Genomic DNA, 27,877 nt, shown 5'->3' with positions numbered 1-27,877 from the left:
GAGGGGTTCTACTAGGTCGAACAGGGGGTTGAAAGAGGGGGTCTACTAGGAGAACAAGGGGTTGAAATAGGGGGTCTACTAGGAGAACAGGAGGTTGAAAGACGGGGTCTCCTAGGAGAACAGGAAGGTGAAAGAGGGGGTCTACTAGGAGAACAGGGGGTTGAAAGAGGGGGTCTACTAGGAGAACAAGGGGTTGAAATAGGGGTCTACTAGGAGAACAGGAGGTTGAAATACGGGGTCTCCTAGGAGAACAGGAAGGTGAAAGAGGGGGTCTACTAGGAGAACAAGGGGTTGAAAGAGGGGTCTCCTAGGAGAACAGGGGGTTGAAATAGGGAGTCTACTAGGAGAACAGGGGGTGAAATAGGGAGTCTACTAGGAGAACAGGGGGTGAAATAGGGGGTCTACTAGGAGAACAAGGGGTTGAAAGAGGGGGTCTCCAAGGAGAACAAGGGGTTGAAACAGGGGTTGAGGGGGTCTCCAAGGAGAACAATGGGTTGAAAGAGGGGGTCTACTAGGAGAACAGGGGGTGAAATAGGGGGTCTACTAGGAGAACAGGGGTTGAAAGAGGGGGTCTCCTAGGAGAACAGGGGGTGAAATAGGGGGTCTCCTAGGAGAACAGGGGTTGAAAGAGGGGGTCTCCTAGGAGAACAATGGCTTGAAATAGGGGGTCTCCTAGGAGAACAGGGGGTTGAAAGAGGGGGTCTCCTAGGAGAACAGTGGGGTGAAATAGGGGGTCTACTAGGAGAACAGGGGGTTGAAATAGGGGGTCTACTAGGAGAACAGGGGGTCTTTGTTCAGAATGCAGTTCTTCATAAAAAATAAAAAACAATACATCATATATATTTTAAACAACTCATTGATTGGCTCAGTCATACACACTTTGGTGGGTGCTAATTAAAACAGAAAAATAACATTTTTCTTTAAATAGAAATCAAGGTTGATGTCCTAACCACTTTTTACAGAGATGGTTATAATTGTTTTTAGTACCCAAACGTGTTTTAAACCACAGGTAACTGTTTTGGGTAAAATCCCCCCATTATGATTGGCATTAAGCATACTTATAGAGGATGCAATATGGGACTATGGCTTCAATAAAAACCAGTTCATTCATGAAATAATTTGAGTTGTTATTTTCCAGCCGTACATGATATGATATGACGTCTGTCTTATGTTTGTTTGGACATTTTTGAAACACATTTTAAGTTCACACATAGATCATGTTTGAAATTGTAACCTTGTTGTGCTTCTGAAGCAACGCATTTGGCTTGTATTCATGGCATCGTCAACCCCTTTTTCTTTGTGTCCCTCAAAATGACAGGAACCCGGGTTTGTTGGTGTAAACCCTTACCGCTCATTGGTTTATTTATCCTTTATATTTAACTAGGCAAGTCAGTTAAAGAACAAAATCTTTTTTTACAATGACGACTTACCCCAGCCCTAACCCGGACGACGCTGGGCTAATTGTGCGCCGCCCTATGGGACTCCAAATTACGACCGGAGGTGATACAGCCTGGATTTGAACCAGGGACTGTAGTGACGCACTCTTACCACATTCTTACAGTGGGTCGCTTAAAGGGATAGTTCACCCAAATTACAAAATGGTATATTTGGCTTCCTTACCCTGTAAGCAGTCTATGGACAGAAATCAATGCTGTGGTTTAGTTTCCTTGGAACGGTTTCCACATGCTAACGATTTGTGGCACAAATCCCATTCAAGTCAATGGACCAATATTAGCATTTTCTGTGCATCATCTTCAAAATCATCAATAAGTTACTTTTTTTTCTGAGCTTCACAAACAATTTTAGATACTTTTGGATAATTTGGAAATGATGTGCTAAAAATGCTAATATCGGTCCAATTAGCATGTAGAAACCGTTCCAAGGAAACTAAACCACAGCATGGATTGCTGTCATAACTTATTCACAGGGTGTAATTTTGTAATATGGGTGAACTGTCCCCCTTGAAATCATACCATCATTTCCCATTGACAACTAAAGAGAAAATAAATATGAAAATATATATATATATTTTTTTAAATATTTACAATTAACTCAGTGATGGTGTTGAATCCCACTGACTTGTCTGAAATCTCAACCAGATTAATATCACAAAAGAACTGAGGCCCTCTAGTGTCTTCTTGACCCTTCTCTAAAGCCTTTATCTGGTAGTGAAGCTTCAAGCTGGTTCGTATACAAGTAGAGGAAAAAAAAGAAAAAAACAGTGATGTCTTTTCTATGATGATGATGATGATGATGATGATGATGATGAATGTCATTGCAAGTGACCAAATACATTTCCCCTTTGATGGACAATGAAGTTGTGAATCAAACTTAAAATGTTATGACAAAAAGTGCAACATACGTTTTTTTTCTTTCATTTCTGATTGGTAGAAAAGTCTTTATTGGTTCAGATGAGATGACGAATGGTGATAAAGACATTGTTTGTATGGCTATAATAAATAGTGTGGTTTGACTGAGCAGGGGGTGGTTCAGGTTTGGCTGAACAGGGGGTGGTTCAGGTTTGGCTGAGCAGGGGGTGGTTCAGGATTGGCTGAGCAGGGGGTGGTTCAGGTTTGGCTGAGCAGGGGGTGGTTCAGGTTTGGCTGAGCAGGGGGTGGTTCAGGTTTGGCTGAGCCTTTGTATGTTAAATAACTAGTTGTTCAGAAAAGCCAAGTCCTTTCTCCCTTATTTGAAACCTCAATGAGTCATGACTTCTGCTGTAAAGTACACTGCCTGATGCAAGGACCAGGGTCGACGATGAGTATCAGTCCGCTGCCTGACGCAAGGACCAGGGTCGACGATGAGTATCAGTCCGCTGCCTGGCGCAAGGACCAGGGTCGACGATGAGTATCAGTCCGCTGCCTGATGCAAGGACCAGGGTCGACGATGAGTATCAGTCCGCTGCCTGACGCAAGGACCAGGGTCGACGATGAGCATCAGTCCGCTGCCTGACGCAAGGACCAGGGTCGACGATGAGTATCAGTCCGCTGCCTGGCGCAAGAACCAGGGTCGACGATGAGTATCAGTCCGCTGCCTGACGCAAGGACCAGGGTCGACGATGAGCATCAGTCCGCTGCCTGACGCAAGGACCAGGGTCGACGATGAGTATCAGTCCGCTGCCTGACGCAAGGACCAGGGTCGACGATGAGTATCAGTCCGCTGCCTGACGCAAGGACCAGGGTCGACGATGAGTATCAGTCTAGCGTGTGTTTTGCAAAGTGTCCAGTCAACAGTGGTCTGAAACATTGGCTCAAATAGTTAGGGGGCCATGGCAGTGCTGATACTCCAAGGGCCCAAGTAGCTGGTCCCCGAGCCCCCTTATCACAGTCTTTTAACACTGTCAGTCTTTGTGCATTTACAGGTATTTTTTTTAATCCTTTCTTCTAAGCAAAACCCAACATGGGCCAAAGAAATATGAGCTTTGCTCAGAACGTTTATAGCAGCAGAACAAACGACGACAAGCGAGAAAGCTTTGACACGAAACAGGGGCTTTACATATTTGTTTTCCTCGCTCTGGAAAGAGAGACATCGCACGTAGTCCTTGGCTAAACACGTTGCTGTGTGTGTGTGTGTGTGTGTCCCCAGTGGTAAAGACCATCTGCCCCAGTCTGTAGAATCAGACACACACACACTTCTACACTTCCTCACCACTCATTTCATAGGATTCCAACCAATTCCTCCGTTCCACCATTTTACCAGAGTTTGTTAGACTCCCATAGAAAAGGGCTTGGCACTATAACTCCCCACTGGGCAAGCTGGCTGGTTGTCCACTACTCAAATGACATTAAGTTGGTTGGCATCTGTTGAGGCACAAGCAGAGTACATTAAGTACATTAATGAAGCAATAAGGACTTAGGTGATTGACAGCTGTGGTCAGAATGAAATGGCACATTTTCCCCAAGAGATTGAATGAAAAAAAAATAACTTCAGTCATTTCATTTTTGGTGTCATCCTCAATCATTTTTTAAAAATGCATATACTACCATTGAATTGATGTTGTGTCTGTGTATATATTGAACAAATAAAGAATTCAAATCGATTATAAAAGACAACATTACCTGAGGTCTACAGCTCCTGCAAGCCTCTTCCAGGTTTTTGTGCCAGATGATTGCAGAGAATCTGGATCCCGTCTGGAACTTGTAAACATTACCTGTGAAGCAACAAGACAAGAGGGCTTTGGAGTTTGACCTAAAACAACCAAACCATTTGATTGAGCTAATTAAGGTCAGACCGAGAGTATCATTAATATCACCTCCCCAGTCTGATATCGTAACTTTCTTTATGCCATAAAATCTAAAAAGGTAGAAATGTCATGCTTCAGGTCATTGAAATGTACAGCAACTGGTTAATCCCTGTCGTTTCTCCTGATTTAACTTTTATGTTCACTAATTCTCTGTTTGAGAGAGCGGGTGGTTTTACCGACATAACAGAGCCCACAGTGTTTAAACATGATTAAATGTCCATGTGGGCTCTGTTATGTCGGTAAAACCACCCGCTCTCTCAAACAGAGAATTAGTGAACATAAAAGTTCAATCAGGAGAAACGACAGGGATTAACCAGTTGCTGTACATTTCAATGACCTGAAGCATGACATTTCTACCTTTTTAGATTTTGTGGCATAAAGAAAGTTACGATATCAGACTGGGGAGGTGATATCAATAATACTCTGAGTTAAAGGGAATGTTTTGGGATTTTCACCCTCCAGACATTATTTCCTAAAGGACTTAATGATGAAATGCCTATGTATGTTTTGTTATGAATTTAAACATGAAATGTGTCTCTTGTAGATTATTCTGACGTTTCTCGTATGATGTACCTTATGACTAATGAAAACTTGCTATGTCCTCATTGAGATTTTACAGACGTGTTTAATACGCCTTATTCATACACTTTTGTCATATTTATAAAATGCATATTGTTATATTTGGTAGCACTTATTTATTTTTCCTTTGTCTCCAACCCCCTTCCACGTGTAGAACGGATGTGGGAGGAGCCAGGTCCACATAATGGTGCATTTTTTTTTTAAATCCCAAAATCTCTGACGAAGGCCGTGTGGCCGATACATAAAGCTTATTAAATATCAGTGATGCTACCGAGAGCAGTGATGCTACCTAGAGCAGTGATGCTACCAAGAGCAGTGATGCTACCAAGAGCAGTGATGCTTCTACACCTGCATTGCTTGCTGTTTGGGGTTTTAGGCTGGGTTTCTGTACAGCACTTTGAGATATCAGCTGATGTACGAAGGGCTATATAAATACATTTGATTTGATGCTATCAAGAGCAGTGATGCTATCAAGAGCAGTGTGTGCGGTTTCCCTTTTTCCTCCATCTTGTTCAATTATTGCCATGCACCTGCAAATTAGATTACACAGATGTGCGAGTGCCTTTTGAATAAATGTGCGCTAGAAAACCAAACCCTTATATTCCTCAGACATCCTGGGATCAACAAATATATTAACATACAGTCACATCCAGAATGATTAGATCCCTTGTTAAAGACAAGTATAAAATAAATAATACAAAATACTGAGCTACTGTATATTGTCTGACAAATTGTTTTGGGGGAAAAAAAATATTTTAAACTAATACAATTTTTCCTGGATAACATTACCCCCCAAAAATGGTCTCCAAGTCTAACCTTTATCCGGGTCGTTGAGGTGGAAGATGTTCGGTCGAGCCGGGTCGTCAGGCAGGACAACCATCCAGCCCGTTACACACACCTTCTTACAGGCTGAAGATTTGTACTGCAGGGAAGATGTGATGAAGTGAGTAATGAAAACAACACAGCCTTCTGCCTCCAGAGGACGGCGTTTGTTTGGTTGTTGATCCAAAACTGTCTTTTTCCACTTTTACTCACATTTATTTAGTAAACTGAACATTGTTTTCCCTACATTTCATTCTAGTAAACTGAACATTGTTTTCCCTACATTTCATTCTAGTAAACAGAACATTGTTTTCCCTACATTTCATTCTAGTAAACAGAACATTGTTTTCCCTACATTTCATTCTAGTAAACTGAACATTGTTTTCCCTACATTTCATTCTAGTAAACTGAACATTGTTTTCCCTACATTTCATTCTAGTAAACTGAACATTGTTTTCCCTACATTTCATTCTAGTAAACAGAACATTGTTTTCCCTACATTTCATTCTAGTAAACAGAACATTGTTTTCCCTACATTTCATTCTAGTAAACAGAACATTGTTTTCCCTACATTTCATTCTAGTAAACAGAACATTGTTTTCCCTACATTTCATTCTAGTAAACAGAACATTGTTTTCCCTACATTTCATTCTGGGAAAACACCAGCAGTAGACAGGTTCTTCAGGAGTGTATTCATTAGTGCACACCCGTAGCAAAACATTTTGTAACTGAAAACGTTGGGCAACAAAAACTGAAGTGTCTTATTGGACTAGTTCAATACTTAGTCCCTCCCTGTTCCGTCCATTTGCTTCCTAGTGAATACGCCAACGGTCTCACTCACATGCTTCCTCTCGGAGGCCCTCAAGGCTTTGGCCCCGTAGAACGTCAGCGTCGAACCAGACAGAATGATCCAAAAGCGTGTCCACGATGACAACTGGAGAACACAGACAGACAGACAGACAGACAGACAGACAGACAGACAGACAGACAGACAGACAGACAGACAGACAGACAGACAGACAGACAGACAGACAGACAGACAGACAGACAGACAGACAGACAGACAGACAGACAGACAGACAGACAGACAGACAGACAGACAGACAGACAGACAGACAGACAGACAGACAGACAGACAGACAGACAGACAGACAGACAGACAGACAGACAGACAGACAGACAGACAGACAGACAGACAGACAGACAGACAGACAGACAGACAGACAGACAGACAGACAGACAGACAGACAGACAGACAGACAGACAGACAGACAGACAGACAGACAGACAGACAGACAGACAGACAGACAGACAGACAGACAGACAGACAGACAGAGACACAGACAGAGACACAGACAGAGACACAGACAGAGACACAGACAGAGACACAGACAGAGACACAGACAGAGACACAGACAGAGACACAGACAGAGACACAGACAGAGACACAGACAGAGACACAGACAGAGACACAGACAGAGACACAGACAGAGACACAGACAGAGACACAGACAGAGACACAGACAGAGACACAGACAGAGACACAGACAGAGACAGAGACACACACAGAGACAGAGACACAGACAGAGACAGAGACACACACAGAGACAGAGACACACACAGAGACAGAGACACACACAGAGACAGAGACACACACAGAGACAGAGACACACACAGAGACAGAGACACACACAGAGACAGAGACACACACAGAGACACACACAGAGACACACACAGACAGAGACACACACACACACACACACACACACACACACACACACACACACACACACACACACACACACACACACACACACACACACACACACACACACACACACACACACACACACACACACACACACACACACACACACACACACACACACACACACACACACACACGACAGTGTTGACTATAAGAATAACTTACAATGAACAACTTGTTCTTTGAAAACATTCAACTAATAGAGAAAAGGAGGAACGAGTGGGTAAGAAAATATTGGAGAAGCAACAACTTGGACCAGGAGTCAGACAGAAAACACATCCCTCCTTACCATGGACCAGGAGTCAGACAGAAAACACATCCCTCCTTACCTTGGACCAGGAGTCAGACAGAAAACACATCCCTCCTTACCTTGGACAAGGAGTCAGACAGTGGAAACATCCCTCCTTACCATGGACCAGGAGTCAGACAGAAAACACATCCCTCCTTACCATGGACCAGGAGTCAGACAGAAAACACATCCCTCCTTACCTTGGACCAGGAGTCAGGCAGAAAACACATCCCTCCTTACCTTGGACAAGGAGTCAGACAGTGGAAACATCCCTCCTTACCTTGGACCAGGAGTCAGACAGAAAACACATCCCTCCTTACCATGGACCAGGAGTCAGACAGAAAACACATCCCTCCTTACCATGGACCAGGAGTCAGACAGTGGAAACATCCCTCCTTACCTTGGACCAGGAGTCAGACAGAAAACACATCCCTCCTTACCATGGACCAGGAGTCAGACAGAAAACACATCCCTCCTTACCTTGGACCAGGAGTCAGGCAGAAAACACATCCCTCCTTACCTTGGACCAGGAGTCAGGCAGAAAACACATCCCTCCTTACCTTGGACCAGGAGTCAGACAGAAAACACATCCCTCCTTACCATGGACCAGGAGTCAGACAGAAAACACATCCCTCCTTACCTTGGACCAGGAGTCAGGCAGAAAACACATCCCTCCTTACCATGGACCAGGAGTCAGACAGAAAACACATCCCTCCTTACCATGGACCAGGAGTCAGACAGAAAACACATCCCTCCTTACCTTGGACCAGGAGTCAGGCAGAAAACACATCCCTCCTTACCTTGGACCAGGAGTCAGACAGAAAACACATCCCTCCTTACCTTGGACCAGGAGTCAGACAGAAAACACATCCCTCCTTACCATGGACCAGGAGTCAGACAGAAAACACATCCCTCCTTACCTTGGACCAGGAGTCAGGCAGAAAACACATCCTCCTTACCTTGGACCAGGAGTCAGGCAGAAAACACATCCCTCCTTACCTTGGACCAGGAGTCAGACAGAAAACACATCCCTCCTTACCATGGACCAGGAGTCAGACAGAAAACACATCCCTCCTTACCTTGGACCAGGAGTCAGGCAGAAAACACATCCCTCCTTACCATGGACCAGGAGTCAGACAGAAAACACATCCCTCCTTACCATGGACCAGGAGTCAGACAGAAAACACATCCCTCCTTACCTTGGACCAGGAGTCAGGCAGAAAACACATCCCTCCTTACCTTGGACAAGGAGTCAGACAGTGGAAACATCCCTCCTTACCTTGGACCAGGAGTCAGACAGAAAACACATCCCTCCTTACCATGGACCAGGAGTCAGACAGAAAACACATCCCTCCTTACCATGGACCAGGAGTCAGACAGTGGAAACATCCCTCCTTACCTTGGACCAGGAGTCAGACAGAAAACACATCCTCCTTACCATGGACCAGGAGTCAGACAGAAAACACATCCCTCCTTACCTTGGACCAGGAGTCAGGCAGAAAACACATCCCTCCTTACCTTGGACCAGGAGTCAGGCAGAAAACACATCCCTCCTTACCTTGGACCAGGAGTCAGACAGAAAACACATCCCTCCTTACCATGGACCAGGAGTCAGACAGAAAACACATCCCTCCTTACCTTGGACCAGGAGTCAGGCAGAAAACACATCCCTCCTTACCATGGACCAGGAGTCAGACAGAAAACACATCCCTCCTTACCATGGACCAGGAGTCAGACAGAAAACACATCCCTCCTTACCTTGGACCAGGAGTCAGGCAGAAAACACATCCCTCCTTACCTTGGACCAGGAGTCAGACAGAAAACACATCCCTCCTTACCTTGGACCAGGAGTCAGACAGAAAACACATCCCTCCTTACCATGGACCAGGAGTCAGACAGAAAACACATCCTCCTTACCTTGGACCAGGAGTCAGGCAGAAAACACATCCCTCCTTACCTTGGACCAGGAGTCAGGCAGAAAACACATCCCTCCTTACCTTGGACCAGGAGTCAGACAGAAAACACATCCCTCCTTACCATGGACCAGGAGTCAGACAGAAAACACATCCCTCCTTACCTTGGACCAGGAGTCAGGCAGAAAACACATCCCTCCTTACCATGGACCAGGAGTCAGACAGAAAACACATCCCTCCTTACCATGGACCAGGAGTCAGACAGAAAACACATCCCTCCTTACCTTGGACCAGGAGTCAGGCAGAAAACACATCCCTCCTTACCTTGGACCAGGAGTCAGGCAGAAAACACATCCTCCTTACCTTGGACCAGGAGTCAGACAGAAAACACATCCCTCCTTACCATGGACCAGGAGTCAGACAGAAAACACATCCCTCCTTACCTTGGACCAGGAGTCAGGCAGAAAACACATCCCTCCTTACCTTGGACCAGGAGTGGACCAGGAGTCAGACAGAAAACACATCCCTCCTTACCATGGACCAGGAGTCAGACAGAAAACACATCCCTCCTTACCTTGGACCAGGAGTCAGGCAGAAAACACATCCCTCCTTACCTTGGACCAGGAGTCAGGCAGAAAACACATCCCCTCCTTGGACCAGGAGTCAGGCAGAAAACACATCCTCCTTACCTTGGACCAGGAGTCAGACAGAAAACACATCCCTCCTTACCTTGGACCAGGAGTCAGACAGAAAACACATCCCTCCTTACCATGGACCAGGAGTCAGACAGAAAACACATCCCTCCTTACCTTGGACCAGGAGTCAGGCAGAAAACACATCCCTCCTTACCTTGGACCAGGAGTCAGGCAGAAAACACATCCCTCCTTACCTTGGACCAGGAGTCAGACAGAAAACACATCCCTCCTTACCATGGACCAGGAGTCAGACAGAAAACACATCCCTCCTTACCTTGGACCAGGAGTCAGGCAGAAAACACATCCCTCCTTACCATGGACCAGGAGTCAGACAGAAAACACATCCCTCCTTACCATGGACCAGGAGTCAGACAGAAAACACATCCCTCCTTACCTTGGACCAGGAGTCAGGCAGAAAAAACACATCCCTCCTTACCTTGGACCAGGAGTCAGGCAGAAAACACATCCCTCCTTACCTTGGACCAGGAGTCAGACAGAAAACACATCCCTCCTTACCATGGACCAGGAGTCAGACAGAAAACACATCCCTCCTTACCTTGGACCAGGAGTCAGGCAGAAAACACATCCCTCCTTACCTTGGACCAGGAGTCAGGCAGAAAACACATCCCTCCTTACCATGGACCAGGAGTCAGACAGAAAACACATCCCTCCTTACCATGGACCAGGAGTCAGACAGAAAACACATCCCTCCTTACCTTGGACCAGGAGTCAGGCAGAAAACACATCCCTCCTTACCTTGGACCAGGAGTCAGGCAGAAAACACATCCCTCCTTACCTTGGACCAGGAGTCAGACAGAAAACACATCCCTCCTTACCTTGGACCAGGAGTCAGACAGAAAACACATCCCTCCTTACCTTGGACCAGGAGTCAGACAGTGGAAACATCCCTCCTTACCTTGGACCAGGAGTCAGACAGAAAACACATCCCTCCTTACCATGGACCAGGAGTCAGACAGAAAACACATCCCTCCTTACCTTGGACCAGGAGTCAGACAGAAAACACATCCCCCTCCTTACCATGGACCAGGAGTCAGACAGTGGAAACATCCCTCCTTACCATGGACCAGGAGTCAGACAGAAAACACATCCCTCCTTACCATGGACCAGGAGTCAGACAGAAAACACATCCCTCCTTACCATGGACCAGGAGTCAGACAGTGGAAACATCCCTCCTTACCTTGGACCAGGAGTCAGACAGTGGAAACATCCCTCCTTACCTTGGACCAGGAGTCAGACAGAAAACACATCCCTCCTTACCATGGACCAGGAGTCAGACAGTGGAAACATCCCTCCTTACCTTGGACCAGGAGTCAGACAGAAAACACATCCCTCCTTACCTTGGACCAGGAGTCAGACAGTGGAAACATCCCTCCTTACCTTGGACCAGGAGTCAAACAGAAAACACATCCCTCCTTACCTTGGACCAGGAGTCAGACAGTGGAAACATCCCTCCTTACCTTGGACCAGGAGTCAGACAGTGGAAACATCCCTCCTTACCTTGGACCAGGAGTCAAACAGAAAACACATCCCTCCTTACCTTGGACCAGGAGTCAGACAGTGGAAACATCCCTCCTTACCTTGGACCAGGAGTCAGACAGTGGAAACATCCCTCCTTACCTTGGACCAGGAATCAGACAGTGGAAATATCCCTCCTTACCTTGGACCAGGAGTCAGACAGTGGAAACATCCCTCCTTACCTTGGACCAGGAGTCAGACAGAAAACACATCCCACCTTACCTTGGACCAGGAATCAGACAGTGGAAACATCCCTCCTTACCATGTACCAGGAGTCAGACAGTGGAAACATCCCTCCTTACCTTGGACCAGGAATCAGACAGTGGAAATATCCCTCCTTACCTTGGACCAGGAATCAGACAGAAAACACATCCCTCCTTACCTTGGACCAGGAGTCACAGTGGAAACATCCCTCCTTACCATGGACCAGGAGTCACAGTGGAAACATCCCTCCTTACCTTTGACCAGGAGTCAAACAGAAAACACATCCCTCCTTACCTTGGACCAGGAGTCAGACAGTGGAAACATCCCTCCTTACCTTGGACCAGGAATCAGACAGAAAACACACCCCTCCTTACCTTTGGTTTTCGGCCCTCTTTCAGCAGGGTCTTCCTCCGAAGGGGCCCCTCGATAGTAACACTGCCCACCTCGCTGCACCCGTGGCATGGGTTGGCACCCGAGGGGCTGGGAGAGGGATGAGGGGGGGGGGGGGGTCAAAACCAAAGTTGTATGAACAGTAGTAGACCGTGGCTTCTCTAGTACCCTTTTCACACTACTGAACCAAGCCGTACTTGGTTTTGCATCCATCATAGTCGCTGGAACGAACCATATAACCAGAACATGATCGTGTGAAAAGGGTATATAGGTCTCTGACACCCCTTGTTTCTTTGGCAGAGCTCCTCAAAATGATCAGATATGGTGTTGTGTAATAACAGGATGTGACAGATGTGAATTGGGGCTTGCATGCTTTTTAAAATTATTGTTTTTATATATATATATTTTACTAAGTTCCACTAAAGTTGAGAGTAGAACAAGGGGCATGACCAAAGGAAGGCTATTCTGAAACTCTCAGTCTTAATAAACTAGACCAGGAGAGGGGAGAACAGTAGCTAACCCAGCGGACAAAATTAGGTCGGGAACGTCATAATTATGTCATTGTTACGTTGTAAAAAAAAATTTTTTTCTGGTTGTAGAGTGGTCAGGGAACCAGATTAAGACCCGAAAAAATATGTCTTCATTACATTATTGAGACATCAGGGAAAGACCTCATATTTTAGATATCTGGTCAGATAACCAAATAACGACTTTAAAGACATGTTGTTATACAAGTCCCAAAATGAGACCTTCCTTATATAATTAGTATACAACAGGAAATGATGTCATTCCAACCAATTTTGCCCACTGTTTTATAGGCAATTTAGTTATTCAGACTTTCTAGGGATTATGGAAGAGGGTGACGCATGGGATCGCCATGCCAACCAAAAGGGGACAAGCTGATGACGAGAGAAACGTTAGCCTGATCTTGACCCCGTTCTGATCACTCTGTAGCAGAGAGTTGACATTGGTACAATGGGACAAAAGCTAACTTGAGATAATATGCGCATTACTTCAAGGTTTTGTGTAAACAGTGTGCATTTATATCAGTGGAAGAGTCTCACGTATGCACATGTTAGGATTTGGTCCAGTCTCCGTCAATGAGTGCATGGTATAATGTAGAAATTACAGTAGAACATTTTCCATGAGAACCCTGAAGAGGCACACTCCTCTCGCCACAATGGTTCTCATTTAAAATTCTCAGTGAAACCCCCCCCCCCCCCGAAGACAAACAGACAGCTTAGGGTCAACGGTCCCCAAAGTAAAGGAAATCAGAAACACCATCCCAAAAGACAAGAGTCAAGGAACTATGTAGCATTTGTCCAGGTCCTTTGTCCCTTTTCCCCTGGAGTGTGGAGACGAGGGACTCAAAAGTCTGTGATGGTGATATACAGAAGGAAGGAGGGATGCCCCTGGGTAGAAGTTTCCCCTGTTCCAAGCTACATCTTTCCAAACCACAACCCCTGAAACCCCAACCTTAAAGGGGGAAGTTCAGGATGACACAATATAACGCTGAGATAGTTCCTAAAATGTGTCTACGCGCAAAGAGAAAATGTAATCCGTAGTTTGTTTTTCTTTAAACAGCCACTACAAACTTCAGCCTGCGCCATCTTAAAACCATGCGGAGTACATAAAAAGAATATCCCTGTCATGCCCATACATTTTTAAGCTAGCAGTGGCCAGTTTGTTGTGCTGTTTAAAGTTAAACCAGACCATGGATTCCAGTTTCTCCTGGCCCATAAACTACTAGCAGGGTGAGGAAACGATCTAACATCAAATTGTAAAATAGCGAACTTTCCCTTTAACTATTAAACCTGTGAATAAACTGACCGTAGACCAGGGCTTAGGGGCAACTTCCACCAACAGTGTGAAGAGACTGAGTGAGACGGACGCTGCATGCAGTGACAAGAGGTGACCGCGTGACCCCCCCCCACCCTTCTTTTCCCGGTGATGAATGACCTATGACCCTAGAACATGTGACATAACCCGACACCACCACCACCACCACCACTGTACCTGTAAACATAGCTGCGGCTCCGAGGTGAATTACGTAGAGGGACCTTCCAGTTGGGACCCAGTGTGGCATACATGCGTCCCCTGTGCACATTGTCAATAGTCAGTCTGAGTTGCCAGGAGGGTCACTGCTATTTGGTTTACAATACACACCCCTCCCCCCCACACACACTTTCTCACAAGTGTACCTAATAGTTCTGATGTTTAAACCAGACCTGGGACAAATATGTAAAATAGTTGATTTAGTTTTCACAGTACAATGAAACCAATTAAATAGTCCCCAAAGCACAAATGAAGCGCAGTGTATTTGGACCCAATCAGTGATTGGAATTAAAAGACGAGAAAAATCGGGTTGAGAATAATTTACACTTCTTGTCGGACGATGAAAACCGAGATCGCGTGAGAACGTTGGTCGACACTCAACGCTGGGACATTTAGAACGAATGATATCGTTCCTTAGTGAGTTTCAGTGAGGTCGACTTGACACGCTGAGACCAACTCATTTTGCAACAATTTTAAAAACAGGGTGCAACGTTAATATCAGGCTTGTAAATCCCTGTGAGATGATAAACATGAGCAAACTACGTATACACTATTAGTAGATCATTCAACGAGGTACAGTTCAAAATCGGCACATTGTACGCATGTCTGCTTATCTATGACTACCTCATTCACTACTAGTGTGCAAATAGTGACCCATTTCAAAGTGATAACACAAAAGGAACGGTACAAGGTTAAGTGTTGGGTTGGGTTGGGTTGTGTTGGGTTGTGTTGTGTTGTGTTGGGTTGGGTTGGGTTGGGTTGTGTTGTGTTGGGTTGGGTTGTGTTGGGTTGGGTTGTGTTGGGTTGTGTTGGGTTGTGTTGGGTTGGGTTGGGTTGGGTTGGGTTGTGTTGGGTTGGGTTGGGTTGTGTTGGGTTGTGTTGGGTTGTGTTGGGTTGTGTTGGGTTGGGTTGGGTTGGGTTGGGTTGTGTTGGGTTGTGTTGGGTTGTGTTGGGTTGGGTTGGGTTGGGTTGGGTTGGGTTGTGTTGGGTTGGGTTGGGTTGTGTTGGGTTGTGTTGGGTTGTGTTGGGTTGTGTTGTGTTGTGTTGGGTTGTATTGGGTTGGGTTGCCATGTTAAAAAACTAAACGTCAGATGGTACCAACCTTTCCATCCCTGGCGAGAGTTCCTCGCCGAATGAGCTTTCACTGCTGCCTACAGAGGAGACAGGGAAACACTGCTGTCACGGACAGTCACTGCTAACTGGCAAACTCACACTACCCAATACTCATATTCTGAGCATGACACAGCGTGTAAAGTGAAAGTTCACTCCAAAATCAATGTTTGTCAGACATATTCAGATGAGTCCACACTGCCGTGAACGACACAGTCGGTTGGTGACGAACCCGAACAAACAGTACAAATTGGGGAGCTTTTGAAGCAGGTGCAAGAGGAAGCATGTATGGTGAGAGAGCAGTAGGGACGACATGGCCAGCACCACATGGCCAGCACCACATGGCCAGCACCGCGGTAGGGTCGACATGGCCAGCACCACATGGCCAGCATCACATGGCCAGCACCGCGGTAGGGTCGACATGGCCAGCACCGCATGGCCAGCACCACATGGCCAGCACAACATGGCCAGCACAACATGGCCAGCACCGCAGTAGGGTCGACATGGCCAGCACCACATGGCCAGCACCGCACGGCCAGCACCGCAGTAGGGTCAACATGACCAGTACCACATGGCCAGCACCGCAGTAGGGTCCACATGGCCAGCACCACACGGCCAGCACCGCAGTAGGGTCGACATGGCCAGCACCACATGGCCAGCACCGCGGTAGGGTCGACATGGCCAGCACCACATGGCCAGCACCGCGGTAGTGTCGACATGGCCAGCACCACATGGCCAGCACCACGGTAGGGTCGACATGGCCAGCATCACATGGCCAGCACCGCGGTAGGGTCGGCATGGCCAGCACCACACGGCCAGCACCGCAGTAGGGACGACATGGTCAGCACCACACGGCCAGCACCGCGGTAGGGACGACATGGCCAGCACCACACGGCCAGCACCGCAGTAGGGAACATGGCCAGCATCACACGGCCAGCACCGCAGTAGGGAACATGGTCAGCACCACACGGCCAGCACCGCGGTAGGGACGACATGGCCAGCACCACGGTAGGGATGACATGGCCAGCACCGCTGTAGTGACGACATGGCCAGCACCGCTGTAGGGACGACATGGCCAGCACCGCTGTAGGGATGACATGGCCAGCACCACGGTAGTGACGACATGGCCAGCACCACGGTAGGGACGACATGGCCAGCACCGCTGTAGGGACGACATGGCCAGCACCGCTGTAGGGACAACATGGCCAGCACCGCAGTAGGGACGACATGGCCAGCACCGCGGTAGTGACGACATGGCCAGCACCGCTGTAGTGACGACATAGCCCGCACCACGGTAGGGACGACATGGCCAGCACCGCTGTAGTGACGACATGGCCAGCACCGCGGTAGGGACGACATGGCCAGCACCGCAGTAGGGACGACATGGCCAGCACCACATGGCCAGCACTGCGGAAGGATCGACATGGCCAGCACCGCGGTAGGGACGACATGGCCAGCACCGCAGTAGGGACGACATGGCCAGCACCGCAGTAGGGACGACATGGCCAGCACCGCGGTAGTGACGACATGGCCAGCACCGCAGTAGGGAAGACATGGCCAGCACCGCAGTAGGGACGACATGGCCAGCACCGCTGTAGGGACGACATGGCCAGCACCGCAGTAGGGACGACATGGCCAGCACCGCGGTAGTGACGACATGGCCAGCACCGCTGTAGTGACGACATGGCCAGCACCGCGGTAGTGACGACATGGCCAGCACCGCTGTAGTGACGACATGGCCCGCACCACGGTAGGGACGACATGGCCAGCACCGCTGTAGTGACGACATGGCCAGCACCGCGGTAGGGACGACATGGCCAGCACCGCAGTAGGGACGACATGGCCAGCACCACATGGCCAGCACTGCGGAAGGATCGACATGGCCAGCACCGCGGTAGGGACGACATGGCCAGCACCGCAGTAGGGACGACATGGCCAGCACCGCGGTAGTGACGACATGGCCAGCACCGCAGTAGGGACAACATGGCCAGCACCGCAGTAGTGACGACATGGCCAGCACCGCAGTAGGGAAGACATGGCCAGCACCGCAGTAGGGACGACATGGCCAGCACCACATGGCCAGCACCGCGGAAGGATCGACATGGCCAGCACCAGGTACGCGTGACCTTTGCTAACACAGATGTGTGGATGTCTACAAACCTGGCTACATCTTCAAAGGACATTTTAGTATGTGGACCACGTTATTGTTCATAGAATTAACTTTATGTCATCTTTATTTTAACTGGGCAAGTCAATTAAGAACAAATTCTTATTTACAACGACGGCCCTACCCCGGCCAAACGCGGACGACGCTGGGGCAATGGGACTCCCAATCACGGCCGGATGTGATGTAGCCAGGATTCGAACCAGGGACTGCAGTGACGTTTCTTGCGCTGAGATGATGATACTAGTGCTCATTCTGTGGTGTTTGATCCTGTGTGTTATAAACACACACATTTCTATAAACCAGACATGGGGTCTATTCTTTCCACTGGCTTTGGTCTTGGTTAGACCCATTAGACTCATTTGAGTTCTGGACAAATGTCGAACAAACTTAGACTTTGGAGTGAACCACCATTACATTAAACTAAGTGTTTGCATCAGACCCCCCCCTAGAAGAAAAGGCTGAAGTAAGGACAAAAACATGAAATACAATTTAATGGGGAAATATAGATTTAACTCGGTGACTGCATACCCTGCTATGGAGACAGACTATAAAATAGATGTTGCAGACAAGACTTCAAGAAAAGCGCAATTAAAAAGTGAGGCTTTGTGGACATCTTTCAACATGTGGTATTGAGGTTGTATGAGGTGTGTGTGGGGGCGGGGGTACCTAAAGACATCCCGTTAGATATGGCCATGCTGTGTGGGTCATTTCGAGCTGGGCTCTGGGACTCCAGGAAGCTGTCATCCAACAGGTGGCGTGGCTTCTCAATGGGGAACGTGGCGCTCTTACTCTCCACCATGCCGTACGCCATCATACTAGGGGGAGATGGAGAGAGTCAGGGGGGAGAGAGTGGAGAGAGAGAGGGAGAGTGACACATGGAGAGTAACAGAGGGAGAGAGTAAGTAACAGAGGGAGAGTAACAGAGGGAGAGAGAGAGAGAGAGAGAGTAACAGAGGGAGAGAGAGAGAGAGTAACCGAGGGAGAGAGAGAGTAACAGAGGGAGAGAGAGAGTAACAGAGGGAGAGAGAGAAACAGAGAGAGTAACCGAGGGAGAGAAAGAGAGAGAGGGAGGGAGAGAGAGGGAGAGTAACAGAGGGAGAGAGAGAAACAGAGAGAGTAACCGAGGGAGAGAGAGAAACAGAGAGAGAGTAACAGAGGGAGAGAGAGAGAGGGAGAGTAACGGAGAGAGAGAAACAGAGAGAAACAGAGAGAGAGTAACCGAGGGAGAGAGAGAGAGGGAGGAGAAAAGATGATAGTGATGTGGCAAATTATTGCACTCTATTGGAGACGTACTGCAATATCTTATTATATTCAGTGACACTGAAACACAAGTACTGTACACAGGCACTCACTTGTTGCCCAGGCTATGGCTCTTCCTGTGGCGAGAGGGGGGAGGCGTGGGCATGTGCACCATCACTGAGGCGTCGGGACAGGTGGGTCGCCGGTAGTTGTACCTCACAGAGGCAGACACATCAGACGGACCTGAGAGGAGGAGCAAAGCGAGAGGCCCTCAGTAAAAATGATTCCCACACGTCAGAATCCCTCTAGTCTCCACCATTGGTCGTTAAAGCACAAAACAGAAAACAGGAAATGGTTCTCAAGCGAACACTATCAGATACACCCCCACCCCACTGAACCTGAGACACGGGACAGAAACACCTCTATTTAGGAAAAAAAACAATAACACAACTGGTTGTTAGATACTCTGCTCTCAGTTCAAAAGAGCAGACAACAAATCTCAGAAACCCTTGCCATTTGACCTTCTGACCCTGGAATCTGGTAAATTAACTCCATTCATGAAATGATTGATGGCTGTATGTGCTAGAAGCCTAAGGCTAGATCATCTGTGGGTGCACGCAAACCATTTCAAAGACTGTGTATCTTTAGATTGAACTACTGTAGTCCAGTGTGCTGAGCAGAGACCATTGATGTTATTCAGAATCTGCCCACTAGGTGGGGTCAGTGGGTTGTAGTTTGAGCACGTAGACATGTTTGCTGTTTTAATTAGCCTCTATGCACATGTGATGAGTGTATCCTTCCATGTACCCGCATGTATGATAACAGCTGTATAATGAGCCTATCCACGTTTTCACTCTTGCTAGGTTTGTGGGCTTGGCGAGCGCATGTGGTGTTGCCATGTGCTTTCTCTGCCAGTGGAACCTATGACTCAAGTCTCGGTTCCCCCTCTGTGTGGCGCTTCGCACTAAGCCCACTGGGGACCATTCAATTAGTCATGAAATCACCAGATTCAACTCAGCACTGCAGTCGGGAAGACCTCCACACACACTTGAGCCTGTTTTACATTTACAAAACAAGGACAATAAATGGCCAACAATATATGCTGTTGGAACTTAATTTATGAGAACATGGTTCAACAAAGTCAATGAGTGAAGCGAAACCATCCTTAAAAGACTGGACTTCTTCCAATTCTTGTGATTTTCAGTGATAAAGATTTTCATTGATCCGAAACTCTGAGGGGTCGTTGTCGACTCCACGGCCCACTTTGGTCTTGATTCCAGGATCTAGACTTGGGGATAGGCCATGTCTCATGCAAAGATGAGAGAAAAACAATGACCAATCACAGAGCCATATACATTGGGGAGAACAAGTATTTGATACACTGCCGATTTTGCAGGGTTTCCCACTTACAAAGCATGTAGAGGTCTGTAATTTCTATCATAGGTACACTTCAACTGTGAGAGACGGAATCTAAAACAAAAATCCAGAAAATCACATTGTATGTTTTTAAAGTAATTCATTTGCATTTTATTGCATGACATAAGTATTTGACACATCAGAAAAGCAGAACTTAATATTTGGTACAGAAACCATTGTTTGCAATAACAGAGATCATACGTTTCCCGTAGTTCTTGACCAGGTTTGCACACACTGCAGCAGTGATTTTGGCCCACTCCTCCATACAGACCTTCTCCAGATCCTTCAGGTTTCGGGGCTGTCGCTGGGCAATACGGACTTTCAGCTCCCTCCAAAGATTTTTTTATTGGGTTCAGGTCTGGAGACCGACTAGGCCACTCCAGGTCCTTGAGATGCTTCTTACCGAGCCACTCCTTAGTTGCCCTGGCTGTGTGTTTCGGGTTGTTGTCATGCTGGAAGACCTAGCCACGATCCATCTTCAATACTCTTACATTTACATTTAAGTCATTTAGCCTCTTACTGAGGGAAAGAGGTAGTTGCCCAAATTCTCGCGATACATGGCCCCATCCATCCTCCCCTCAATACGGTGCAGTCGTCCTGTCCCCTTTGCAGAAAAGCATCCCCAAAGAATGTTTCCACCTCCATGCTTCACGGTTGGGATGGTGTTCTTGGGGTTGTACTCATCCTTCTTCTTCCTCCAAACACGGCAAGTAGAGTTTTGACCAAAAAGCTCTCGCTCTCCCTCTATTTTTGTCTCATCAGACCACATGACCTTCTCCCATTCCTCCTCTGGATCATCCAGATGGTCATTGGCAAACTTCAGACGGGCCTGGACATGCGCTGGCTTGAGAAGGGGGACCTTGCGTGCGCTGCAGGATTTTAATCCATGACGGTGTAGTGTGTTACTAATGGTTTCCTTTGAGACTGTGGTCCCAGCTCTCTTCAGGTCATTGGCCAGGTCCTTCTGTGTAGTTCTGGGCTGATCCCTCACCTTCCTCATGATCATTGATGCCCCACGAGGTGAGATCTGGCATGGAGCCCCAGACCGAGGGTGATAGACCGTCATCTTGAACTTCTTCCATTTTCTAATAATTGCGCCAACAGTTGTTGCCTTCTCACCAAGCTGCTTGCCTTTTGTCCTGTAGCCCATCCCAGCCTTGTGCAGGTCTACAATTTTATCCCTGATGTCCTTACACAGCTCTCTGGTCTTGGCCATTGTGGAGAAGTTGGAGTCTGTTTGATTGAGTGTGTGGACAGGTGTCTTTTATACAGGTAACGAGTTCAAACAGGTGCAGTTAATACAGCTAATGAGTGGAGAACTGGAGGGCTTCTTAAAGAAAAACTAACAGGTCTGTGAGAGCCAGATTTCTTACTGGTTGGTAGGTAATAAAATGCTAATTAATTACTTAAAAATCATACAATGTGATTTTCTGGATTTTTGTTTTAGATTCCGTCTCTCACAGTTGAAGTGTACCTATGATAAAAATTACAGACCTCTACATGCTTTGTAAGTATGAAAACCTGCAAAATCGGCAGTGTATCAAATACTTGTTCTCCCCACTGTATGTGTCTCTGGCCAATCAGTCTGTCTGGAGGAGTAAAGAGGTCTAGACACAGGCTGTCATAGTGAAACCTTAATGGCCCGTGTTCATGTAGAGAAGGGTTCTGAGTTTACCATCACACAGCTAGTCGAGGGCATCTCATCTCGCTACGTCTCCTACCGGTTCTAATGATGTTTTCATGGTAAATTTCATCTCGCTACGTCTCCTACTGGTTCTAATGACATTCCATGGTAAACAAACTGCAGCAACAAATGAGAGCCTTCCTGCTATCCCACGCTATGTTTGTCAATAAATACTTCCCAACCCACAGCTAAATGAGCTAAATGCTCTCCATGTGTGGCCCATTATATTTCCTTTTTAAAGGCTAACTGGTCTTGACTAAGTACCTGCAGCTGAACTTGGTATTAGGGCCAAATTAATAAACCCCAGCACAGTGTGATGCAGTCGGAACGAGTATGTGAATCAGGTACTGGTCTGAATGGGAGTGTGAATCAGGTACTGGTCCGAACGGGAGTGTGAATCAGGTACTGGTCTGAACGGGAGTGTGAATCAGGTACTGGTCCGGAACGGGAGTGTGAATCAGGTACTGGTCCGGACACGAGTGTGAATCAGGTACTGGTCCGGACACGAGTGTGAATCAGGTACTGGTCCGGACACGAGTGTGAATCAGGTACTGGTCCGAACGGGAGTGTGAATCAGGTACTGGTCCGAACGGGAGTGTGAATCAGGTACTGGTCCGAACGGGAGTGTGAATCAGGTACTGGTCCGAACGGGAGTGTGAATCAGGTACTGGTCCGAACGGGAGTGTGAATCAGGTACTGGTCCGAACGGGAGTGTGAATCAGGTCCTGGTCCGAACGGGAGTGTGAATCAGGTACTGGTCCGAACGGGAGTGTGAATCAGGTACTGGTCTGAACGGGAGTGTGAATCAGGTACTGGTCTGAACGGGAGTGTGAATCAGGTACTGGTCCGAACGGGAGTGTGAATCAGGTACTGGTCCGAACGGGAGTGTGAATCAGGTACTGGTCTGAACGGGAGTGTGAATCAGGTACTGGTCTGAACGGGAGTGTGAATCAGGTACTGGTCTGAACGGGAGTGTGAATCAGGTACTGGTCTGAACGGGAGTGTGAATCAGGTACTGGTCTGAACGGGAGTGTGAATCAGGTACTGGTCTGAACGGGAGTGTGAATCAGGTACTGGTCTGAACGGGAGTGTGAATCAGGTACTGGTCCATGCAATTCTTCATGAATGACGTAATATGGCAGGAGTCATTTCATCATTAAGTAGAATACTGTATAAACTACTGAACACGTTACTGAACATGTGTATGACATGGTGATCCCGGATGGCTGCTCGGTCACTGCTGCACGGTAAAAAGACTAAATACTGTGGGGGATGCTGTCAATTGGGTGTAATGGCGCCCGTTTGGCAGTTCTATAACACATCCCATCAAGGCATGTTGGAACACATGTTAACGTACCCCACTTAGCTAGTCTTTCATGTTGGAAGTCTGTTCCTGCAAATCGGTAGAACACATTCAAATCAGCCACCACACACACACACACACACACACACACACACACACACACACACACACACACACACACACACACACACACACACACACACACACACACACACACACACACACACACACACACACACACACACACACACACACACACACACACACACACACACACACACACACACACACACACACACACAATTCTCCTGCCATAGACAATACCGGTCTCCTGCTGGTCATATGGCCAACGTAAGACTTCAAGTAAAGGGTGTATGGCTACACAGAGATAACTGACCCATAATGAAGGGAGTGTCTCCCATTCTTCTCTGCAGATCCCCTCAAGCTCTGTTAGGTTGGATGGGGAGCGTTGCTGCACAGCTATTTTCAGATCTCTCCAGAGATGTTCGATCGGGTTCAAGTCCGGGCTCTGGCTGGGCCACTCAAGGACATTCAGAGACTTGTCCCAAAGACACTCCTGCGTTGTCTTGGCTGTGTGCTTAGGGTGTTGTCCTGTTTGAAGGTGAACCTTCACCCCATTCTTAGATCCTGAGAGTTCTGGAGTAGGTTTTCATCAAGGATCTCTCTGTACTTAGCTCTGTTCATCATTGCCTCAATCCTGACTAGTCTCCCAGTCCCTGCCTCTGAAAATCATCCCCACAACATGATGCTTCCACCACCATGCTTCACAGTAGGGATGGTGCCAGGTTTCCTCCAGACGTGACGCTTGGCTTTCAGACCAAAGAGTTCAATCTTGGTTTAATCAGACCAGAGAATCTTGTTTCTCATGGACTGAGAGTAAGTTAGGTTTCATCAGACAGGAGAATCTTGTTTTTCAGGGCCAGAGTTCTTTACATGCTTTTTGGCAAACTCCAAGTGGGCTGTCATGTGCCTTTTACTGAAGACTGGCTTCCGTCTGGTCTCTCCACCAATCAGGCCTTTATGGTAGAGTGCTGCAGAGTTGGGAGAACCTTCCAGAAGGAACCCCATCTCCACAGAGGAACTCTGGAGCTCTGTCAGAGTGACTATCAGGTTCTCTCCCTGACCAAGAGTTCTCTCCCTGACCAAGAGGTTCTCTCCCCCCGATTGCTCAGTTTGGCCGGGTGGCCAGCTCTAGGAAGAGTCTTTGTGGTTCCAAACATCTTCCATTTAAGAATGATGGAGGTCAATGTGTTCTTCTTTTCTGCTCTTTTGCACACCAATATCTCTACCTGTACATGATCATTTATCACTCCAGTGTTAATCTGCAATATTGTAATTATTCGCCTACCTCCTCATGCCTTTTGCACACATTGTATATAGACTCCCCTTTTTTCTCTGTGTTATCGACGTGTTAATTGTTTACTCCATGTGTAACTCTGTGTTGTCTGTTCACACTGCTATGCTTTATCTTGGCCAGGTCACAGTTGCAAATGAGAACCTGTTCTCAACTAGCCTACCTGGTTAAATAAAGGTGAAATAAAATAAAATTGTAGCTGGGGATTTTAACAAGGCTAATCTGAAAACAAGACTCCCTAAATTCTATCAGCATATTGATAGTGCTACCAGGGCTGGTAAAACCCTGGATCATTGTTATTCTAACTTCCGCGACGCATATAAGGCCCTCCCCCGCCCTCCTTTTGGAAATGCTGAACACGACTCCATTTGGTTGCTCCCAGCCTATAGACAGAGACTAAAACAGGAAGCTCCCGCGCTCAGGTCTGTTCAACGCTGGTCCGACCAATCTGATTCCACCCTTCAAGATTGCTTCGGTCACGTGGATTGGGATATGTTCCGCATTACGTCAAACAACAACTTTGACGAATACGCTGATTCGGTGAGCGAGTTTATTAGCAAGTGCATTGGCGATGTCGTACCCACAGCAACTATTAAAACATTCCCAAACCAGAAGCCATGGATTGATGGCAGCATTCGCGCGAAACTGAAAGCGCGAACCACTGTTTTTAACCAGGGCAAGGTGACCGGAGACAAGTATTGAATACAAACAGTGTAGCTATTCCTTCCGCAAGGCAATCAAACAAGCTAAGCGTCAGTATAGAGAGAAAGTAGAGTCACAATTCAATGGCTCAGACACAAGAGGTATGTGGCAGGGTCTACCGTCAATCACGCATTACAAAAAGAAAACCAGCCCATCACGGACCCGGATGTCTTGCTCCCAGACAGACTAAACAACTTCTTTGCTCGCTTTGAGGACAATACAGTGCCACTGACACGACTCGCTACCAAAACCTGCGGACTCTCCTTCACTGCAGCCGACGTGAGTAAAACATTTAAACGTGTTAACCCTCGCAAGGCTGCAGACTCAGACGGCATCCCAGCCGCATCCTCAGAGCATGCGCAGACCAGCTGGCTGGTGTGTTTACGGACATATTCAATCAATCCTTATCCCAGTCTGCTGTTCCCACATGCCTCAAGAGGGCCACCTTCGTTCCCGTTCCCAAGAAAGCTACGGTAACTGAGCTAAACGACTATCGCCCCGTAGCACTCACTTCCGTCATCATGAAGTGCTTTGAGAGACTAGTCAAGGACCCTACCTGACACCCTAGACCCACTCCAATTTGCTTACTGCCCAAATAGGTCCACAGACGACGCAATCGCAACCACACTGCCCTAACCCATCTGGACCCGAGGAATAACTATGTGAGAATGCTGTGATGATGAATACTCATCATCAAGCTCGAGACCCTGGGTCTCGACCCCGCCCTGTGCAACTGGGTACTGGACTTCCTGACAGGCCGCCCCCAGGTGGCGAGGGTAGGTAACAACATCTCCACCCCGCTGATCCTCAACACTGGGGCCCCAGTGTTCTGAGCCCTCTCCTGTACTCCCTGTTCACCCACGACTGAGTGGCCATGCACGCGTCCATCTCAATCATCAAGTTTGCAGACGACACTACAGTGGTAGGCGTGATTACCAACAACGACGAGACGGCCTACAGGGAGGAGGTGAGGGTCCCCGGAGTGTGGTGTCAAGAAAAATAACCTCACACTCAACGTCAACAAAACAAAGGAGATGATCGTGGACTTCAGCAAACAGCAGAGGGAGCAGCCCCCTATCCACATCGACAGGACAGTAGTGGAGAGGGTAGTAAGTTTTAAGTTCCTCGGCGTTCACATCACGGACAAACTGAACTGCTCCATTCAGACAGACAGCGTGGTGAAGAGGGCACAGCAGCGCCTCTTCAACCTCAGGAGGCTGAAGAAACTCTGCTTGTCACCTAAAACACTCACAAACTGTTACAGATGCACAATCGAGATCATCCTGTCGGGCTGTATCACCGCTTGGTACGGCAACTGCTCCGCCCACAACTGTAAGGCTCTCCAGAGGGTAGTGAGGTCTGCACAACGCATCACCGGGGGCAAACTACCTGCCCTCCAGGACACCTACACCACCCGATGTCACAGGAAGGCCATAAAGATCATCAAGGACAACAACCGCCCGAGCCACTGCCTGTTCATCCCGCTATCATCCAGAAGGCGAGGTCAGTACAGGTGCATCAAAGCTGGGACCGAGAGACTGAAAAACATCTATCTCAAGGCCATCAGACTGTTAAAACAGCCATCACTAACATTGAGTGGCTGCTGCCAACACACTGACTCAACTCCAGCCACTTTAAATATGGAACAATTGATGTAAAAATGTATCACTAGCCACTTTAAACAATGCCACTTAATATAATGTTTACATACCCTACATTACTCATCTCATATGTATATACTGTACCCTATACCATCTACTGCATCTTGATGTAATAAATGTATCACTAGCCACTTTAAACAATGCCACTTAATATAATGTTTACATACAGTATATACATATGAGATGAGTAATGTAGGGTATCTTGCCATCTTGATGTAATAAATGTATCACTAGCCACTTTAAACAATGCCACTTTTATGTTTACATACCCTACATTACTCATCTCATATGTATATACTGTACTCTATACCATCTACTGCACCTTGCCTATGCCGTTCTGTACCATCACTCATTCATATATTTTTAGGTACATATTTTTCATCCCTTTACACTTGTGTGTATAAGGTAGTAGTTGTGGAATTGTTAGGCTAGATTACTCGTTGGTTATTACTGCATTGTCGGAACTAGAAGCCCAAGCATTTCGCTAAACTCGCATTAACATCTGCTAACCATGTGTATGTGACGGATAAAATGTTGTCATTTGATGTGACTTTAAATACTGCAGACAGGTTTTGGTACCCTTCCCCAGATCTGTGCCTCGAACAAACCTGTCTCTGAGGTCTACGGACAATTCCTTTCACCCCATAGCTTGGTTTTGCTCTGACATGCACTGTCAACTCAGGGACCTTCTATAGACACGACTGTGGGACCTTACAGGTGTGTGCC

General features: G+C 47.4%; 1 protein-coding gene across 3 annotated transcripts in view; it reads right to left on the bottom strand.

Annotated features, from left to right (window-relative positions):
- Positions 1–884: 884 nt before the first annotated feature.
- LOC123989539 (ras-specific guanine nucleotide-releasing factor RalGPS1-like) overlaps positions 885–27,877 on the bottom strand; it is a 318,616-nt gene continuing 291,623 nt past the window's right edge. For 2 of the 3 annotated variants that reach the window (XM_046290621.1, XM_046290622.1), the window contains 9 exons: positions 19,124–19,253; positions 18,438–18,586; positions 15,597–15,645; positions 14,456–14,536; positions 12,424–12,529; positions 6,486–6,578; positions 5,639–5,744; positions 4,059–4,150; positions 885–3,800 (listed from right to left, as the gene is read on the bottom strand). In XM_046290621.1, coding sequence (XP_046146577.1) covers positions 3,771–3,800; positions 4,059–4,150; positions 5,639–5,744; positions 6,486–6,578; positions 12,424–12,529; positions 14,456–14,536; positions 15,597–15,645; positions 18,438–18,586; positions 19,124–19,253 — 836 coding nt within the window. In that variant the 3' untranslated portion in view covers positions 885–3,770. The remainder of the gene's footprint in view (positions 3,801–4,058; positions 4,151–5,638; positions 5,745–6,485; positions 6,579–12,423; positions 12,530–14,455; positions 14,537–15,596; positions 15,646–18,437; positions 18,587–19,123; positions 19,254–27,877) is intronic. The other variant, XM_046290623.1, reaches the window with a different exon arrangement.

The sequence above is a fragment of the Oncorhynchus gorbuscha genome, linkage group LG11 (assembly GCF_021184085.1).
Source record: "Oncorhynchus gorbuscha isolate QuinsamMale2020 ecotype Even-year linkage group LG11, OgorEven_v1.0, whole genome shotgun sequence".
NCBI classification, from domain to species: domain Eukaryota; kingdom Metazoa; phylum Chordata; class Actinopteri; order Salmoniformes; family Salmonidae; genus Oncorhynchus; species Oncorhynchus gorbuscha.
The sequence above is the reverse complement of the archived record's forward strand: the minus strand, read 5'-3'. Positions and strand labels throughout refer to the sequence as shown.